This window comes from Macrobrachium rosenbergii, chromosome 2, assembly GCF_040412425.1.
Source record: "Macrobrachium rosenbergii isolate ZJJX-2024 chromosome 2, ASM4041242v1, whole genome shotgun sequence".
Taxonomy (NCBI): domain Eukaryota; kingdom Metazoa; phylum Arthropoda; class Malacostraca; order Decapoda; family Palaemonidae; genus Macrobrachium; species Macrobrachium rosenbergii.
The window spans coordinates 50,280,798-50,286,897 of record NC_089742.1 but is presented as its reverse complement, the minus strand read 5'-3'; the positions used below and the strand labels follow the sequence as shown (position 1 = coordinate 50,286,897).

Here is a 6,100-nt window from a genome sequence, read left to right as displayed (position 1 = left end):
AATGGAAGAATAACATGACAATATTTACCAAAATATAAATCTTTATTGTGACACATTCTGTTTGTTCTGCAAACGCCAAGTCACAGCCAAGTTTCGATCAATGTCAACAACGTTGAAAATATATTCTGTGCCCATAATGATTTCCTGCACAAAAAGGAAAACACCATTTCAAAGAAATCATAGTATTTCAATCACAAAATTTTGAAAAAATGTAAAATATATATTGTGTGTGTGTATATATACAGTTCATATATATATGTATTATATATATATATATATATATATATATATATATATATATAAATATATATAATATATATATAATATATATATATATATATATAATATATATATATATATATATATATATATATATATATATATATATATATATATATATATATATATATATATAGACCGAACAAACATTAGGGTTTGAAAACATTCCTAGAATAGATATGCTCAGTTAACGCCACCTTCAAATACTTAAAATAATTCATTGTCGTGTTACTAATTTTAAAACTTATTTTTGTTCAATGCGCGCGGTCATTATATGCGGGATTTAGGAGTTACTGCTTCAGTGTCATACTCAATTTCCCTGCTCGCTCTACCAAGAAAGGTTTGGAAGGACAGGAAAACAAACGGATTTGCAAGTGGGCAAATAAATGTATTTCTGTTCTGTAAATATGAGAAACATTACATTCATTTGGCTTGGGTGCGTGGATTCCATCTGGCGTTGACCAAAGAAGAGTAGGAGATCAGTAGACCCGTAGTTACTTCAGCTTCTCAGAAGGAGCACAGAGTTTTCCAAGTAGGACCTCCGAGCAAAAGACCACTAGGCCGATAACATACCCGGCTGCAAGTGTAGCAAACATTCCCTGTTTAAGGAAGAAATAGGCCAGGTTAGTGAAGTTGATATCTACATTTTCTACAAACAGTACCTATAAATAATCGTCTTTCCATTTTTAAGGCTAACTGTGTTTGTATCTAAATTCACATGACTTAATTTTCAATATTCTAATGTCCATGGAGTTGCTATAATGGACTATAAAATTCTACAGAAATATCTGACTCTCGTCTAATAAATCCGGCATGATTTTGCTAAATTTCTGTGGTAGAATGGACCATGATGGTTTATGATTAACTCGTGCAAAAAGTAGGTAAGGGATAACCTTCTCTATCTTATATATTTCTCTCTCTCTCTCTCTCTCTCTCTCTCTCTCTCTCTCTCTCTCTCTCTCTCTCTCTCTCTCTCTCTCTCTCTCAATGGTGACGAGATTTCCTCAGCCTTATCATCAGTGACAAAGACCAACTTTTTCTTTGAGAAGGTTTATCTTCAGCATCTATTTCCAGGAGAAATTACCTGCTTGCGATATATATCATTTCAATATTTTATTTATTCATTTTGCTTTGGTGGGTTTCACACGGGGTGGGGGAAGGGAAGGGTGGGAGAGTTACGCCCCGAGGGTAAAGCCAAGGCCACTTCTCAGTGCCCCTGGTGAAACCTCTTCTAAGATCACACCGCTGCAGGGACCCTTCAGTAGAGGAAAGCCCCTGGGGTCAAGTCAGGATCGACAGTGCAGTGGACGCTTCAGATGAAACAGCATCCTGCAACTTTCGGTAATCAAGTGCTTTGCTGTACCCCCTGCGACTTCGCCCACCTACCCAGGTGTTCATCAGAGACAGGGCCGAATTCACGTAGATTTTCGTAGGAGGATTCTTGCAGGACTTGGGGTTCGTCATGGTGCTCTCTAGCCAGTGGTCGTAGAGTCCACCTTCGGCAGCAGCTCTTATCCTGCGATGTGTATCAGTTAATATTGAACGGTACCAAAACAAATTTTTTCATCTTCTGAATAAAAAAAAAAGTATATCTTAGTTTTACCAGACCATTGAGCTGATTAACAGCTCTCCTAGGGCTGGCCCGAAGGATTAGACTTATTTTACGTGGCTAAGAACCAATTGGTTACTTAGCAACGGGACCTACAGCTTCTTGTGGAATCCGAACCACATTATAGCGAGAATGAATTTCTATCACCAGAAATAAATTCCTCTAACTCTTCCATCAGCCGGCCGGGAATGAACTCCGGCCCATCGAGTGACAGTCGGAGCTCTGCGGGCTCACCCAACGAAGAGCTTATCTTCTGAATAATAATAAGAATAATAATAATAATTTGAGCAAAATTTTACTTATTGCAAATCATTCGTTACAGCGTAAGTTAATGTTTTACTGTACCAACACAACTTTGTATATAAAAACATAATTTCTTTTACGCAAAATTTAGTTTAAATAATCCCTTATAGTGTCAGTTAATAATTTATGGTACCAGAAAAAATTTTTTGTATTAAAAAATGATAATTTCTTTAGCAAAATTTGTTTTATTTTAGATAATTCCTTACAGCGTCAGTTCATATTTTACTGTACCAACACAAAATATACCGTTTTTGATTTTCATTGTATATAAAGACATAATTTCTTTTACGCAAAGTTTATTTTATTTGAAATAATACCTTATGGTGTCAATCAATATCTTACTGTACCAAAATAACATTGCATATGAATTAATAATTCCTTTTACGCAAAATTTAGTTTAGTTCAACTAATTCCTTACAGCGTAAGTTTATATTTTACGGCGCTAAAACAATTTTGCATAGAAAAAAAATTATATTTTTTAGCAAATTTTATTTTATTTTAGATAATTCCTTACAGTTTAAGTTTATATTTTACGGCGCTAAAACAACTTTGTGTATATAAAAAAAAGGAATTTTTTTCTAGCAAATTTTTTATTTTAGATAATTCCTTACAATGTCAGTTAAATTAATATTACTGTACCAACGCAACATTGTATATAAGAAATAATAATCTTTTACGCAAAGTTTAGTTTGTTTTAAATAAAGCCTCATAATATCACTTAATATTACACTGTACCAAAACAACTCTTTATAAAAAAAAAAAAGTAATGACTTCTTTTAGGAAAATTTAATCATTTATGTAAAGTAGCCGTTTCATCGTTCCAAGCAATCTGATGCAAGCACTTACTTCGTTCTCTCTTTGTTAGCTGGACAACAAAAATAGGAGAGTAACGAAACACTCAGTTATAAGAAAATTATATAAATCGTCTGTATAAAGGCCGCCGTTAATGTTCAGCTATGCCTGCACAGTCGGCCTGTGCAGGCAAAGCTGAACCTACTAACGCTCAGTTATACCTGCAGGCAAAACTGAACGATAGTGGGTTCAGTTTTGCCTGCACAGGCCGACTGTGCAGGTATAACTGAACGTTAGTGGCGGCCTTAACACAGATCATAAATTCATCAACTATGCATTACTGGAATATCTTTCTATTTTACCCTTCGTTGATGGGTTCTCTGAGAGGACTGTACTTCGGGAGCATCATGCTGAAAGCCATTGGTATCAGCATCTCTTTGGAAAAGTAGAATTTGCAGTTACCTGAAAAGTAAAAAATGTGCCGAAGTTTCTTCGGCGCAATCGAGTTTTCTGTACAGCTTATAATGCTGTATGATTCGCGGTTCATGGAACTTTCAGCCACGGCCCGGTGGTGGCATGGCCTATATCGTTGCCAGAAGCACGATTATGGCTAAGTTTAGCCTTGAATAAAAATAAACATCACTGAGGCTAGAGGGCTGCAATTTGGTGTGTTTGATGATTGGAGGGTGGATGATCAACGTATCGATTTGTAGCCCTCTAGCCTCGGTAGTTTTTAAGATCTGAGGGCGGACAGAATAAAGTTCAGATGGACAGACAAAGCCATCTCAATAGTTTTCTTTTACATAAAACTAAAAGAATGAAAGAAAATCACTTTTACTTAGATTCTGTCTGGTCTCATCTCGAAGATTTCAAGAAATATATTCCCAGAAGAAACAGGAAATTCAAGCTCAAGAATCATGACATCAAGAAAGTTTGTCACAGTGCAGAAGAATATTGTAAGATCATTCTGAAACGCGACGAAACTCAACTCGCACCTTTGTCCATGAAGTCCTCTGTCAGGAACAGTTTCATCGGGAGATCTGGGTGAAGAAGAACGTGGTCGCCCCTCGATACCAGTCTGTTGACGGTTTCGACGTACTCCTGAGGGGTTATGTACGTAATGCGTCCCCTCCGACCGGCTTCGTACACTTCCTTGAATATGCCTGACTCGGCTGCCTGTAGAAAAATAAAACTGCTAAGTCTTCTCGCTAAGCTGTCATGAGTTATTAAAATGGCTTATTATTTATGATAACAAAGAGAACCGTGATCATGTAAGCCTCAAAGAACTGGGTGTAAGCAGTGTTGCCAAACGACTTATTTATGATAACAAAAAGAACTGTGATTATGTAAACCTCAAAGTACTGTGTGCAAGCAGTGTCGCCAAACGAACCTTGTTCGTGTAAACCTCAAAGAACTGTGTGCAAGCAGTGTCGCCAAACGAACCTTGTTCGTACTAACCTCAAAGAACTGGGTGTAAGCAGTGTTGCCAAACCAAATCATGACGACTTTAGGGTCATCCAGAACGGCTCTCAGAGACTGGTACGGCTCCGGAACACGGCGGAATGCCAAGAGGGTAAACAGATTAGCGCTGTAGGACTCTGTGAGCACCAGAACTGTCAGTACCCATGCGCCGAATATCACCCTTTCCCATCTGTTGCTTGTATCCTTGGGAATGTCTGAAAGGAGAGTTCTGACAATAGGCTGTCTGTGGGGCGTTTGTTTATATATATATATATATATATATATATATATATATATATATATATATATATATATATATATATATATATATATATATATATATATACAGTATACCCCTTAATATCAAATTCTTTTTTACCAATGGACTGATTTGCACCTAGAGGAATCATATATGACATGTGTATGAACCCAAGCCAAAATTCGAACCTGTGCCATTTATGTTTGATATAGGAATGGTAATTACATCACATATGACTTTATCAGTTGACTGGATAAGGCCACAGTCACCCTTGTCAAACCCTGATCCCTAATACATTCAACAGAGCACACTAGTGGGGCTAATAACCTAATTCTTTAAAAATCCCTCTCTCGGCTAGAATGTTCTTACCTTGCAGCAGCATCGCCCTGATATACATGCTTGAAGTCATCTGAGGTGAAAAGGGCATCGCTGCCCAATCAATCTTAGAAAGAACAGCCAAGATGCCAAAAATCGTGAGCAAAGCTGCGAATGTCGCTGCCCACACAGAGGGCGCCAGTGGCATGACGTAGCTCCATGGGTCGGCTGCGGTGCTTCCTCTTCTTCCCAGAATTCGAATGTAATTCACCATCAAGGTATCCGCATATTCTATGACTAGCGCTCGGTTATAGAGGACCACGGCTGGGCCGATAGCGAAGTCAGCTTCCTATTAAGACAGGAGAAGAATGCATGAGGGTATGTTCGATCAGCGATCTCACAATCATCCCGTTGTAAAGGTAAGCTGCAAGAAATTGATCATAAACGGGTATGCAGTTCCTCCCTTTAATTACTGTTTATGAAACATCTTAACTTTGACTTTCAGGGAAGTGAGTCTAAGTTACTCTCTTTCTTTTACTAATGTTTCCAGATGATTCTGTGCTAAGTGGTGATAAAGAACATCCCCATACTCGTAATAGTCTCCAATTATTTGTAACCCAAACACACTAAAAGTATATGTTAGCAAAAGTAAGCTACTGAACTAAATGGGAGTCAGGTACATTATATATATAATGAAAGCTACAGTGCTATAGAGTGTTGATGATTCATTTAGGCTTTTGGCGGTATGTTCAAAGGATAAAAGAAAGATAAAAGGCAGGGTGAATCACATAATAATGTGAATACAAAGAAGGTGGCATGAGGTCTGCAAAATGTGTGAAAGAGTTAAGATGAGTTAGGGGGGCACAAAACATGATATAGGACCCTTTTGATGAACCAGCTCTCCATTATGGAAGTAAGATGTTGTGTTGACTGTTAAAAAAATGAAAGTCTTGAATTTCAGTTATTAACATAATATATGTGAATTGAGAAAGAGTGGAAATATGAGAAATGTAGCAACATGGCGCTACGGTAAAAAGGCTAGCATAGGTAAAAAGAAGGCTCAGAGAGTTTGGTGGTGGTCT

At 37.3% G+C, this 6,100-nt stretch overlaps 1 protein-coding gene across 1 annotated transcript; it reads right to left on the bottom strand.

Moving 5' to 3' along the window:
- Positions 1–773: 773 nt before the first annotated feature.
- On the bottom strand, positions 774–5,417 carry LOC136843040 (ionotropic receptor 93a-like). The gene is made up of 6 exons (XM_067111033.1): positions 5,073–5,417; positions 4,442–4,659; positions 3,979–4,159; positions 3,346–3,418; positions 1,666–1,795; positions 774–878 (listed from the first exon to the last, which is right to left on the bottom strand). The coding sequence occupies exons 1-6, from the start codon at positions 5,290–5,292 to the stop codon at positions 774–776; spliced, it is 927 nt and encodes a 308-aa protein (XP_066967134.1). The 5' UTR covers positions 5,293–5,417.
- Between the last annotated feature and the right edge of the window lie 683 nt (positions 5,418–6,100).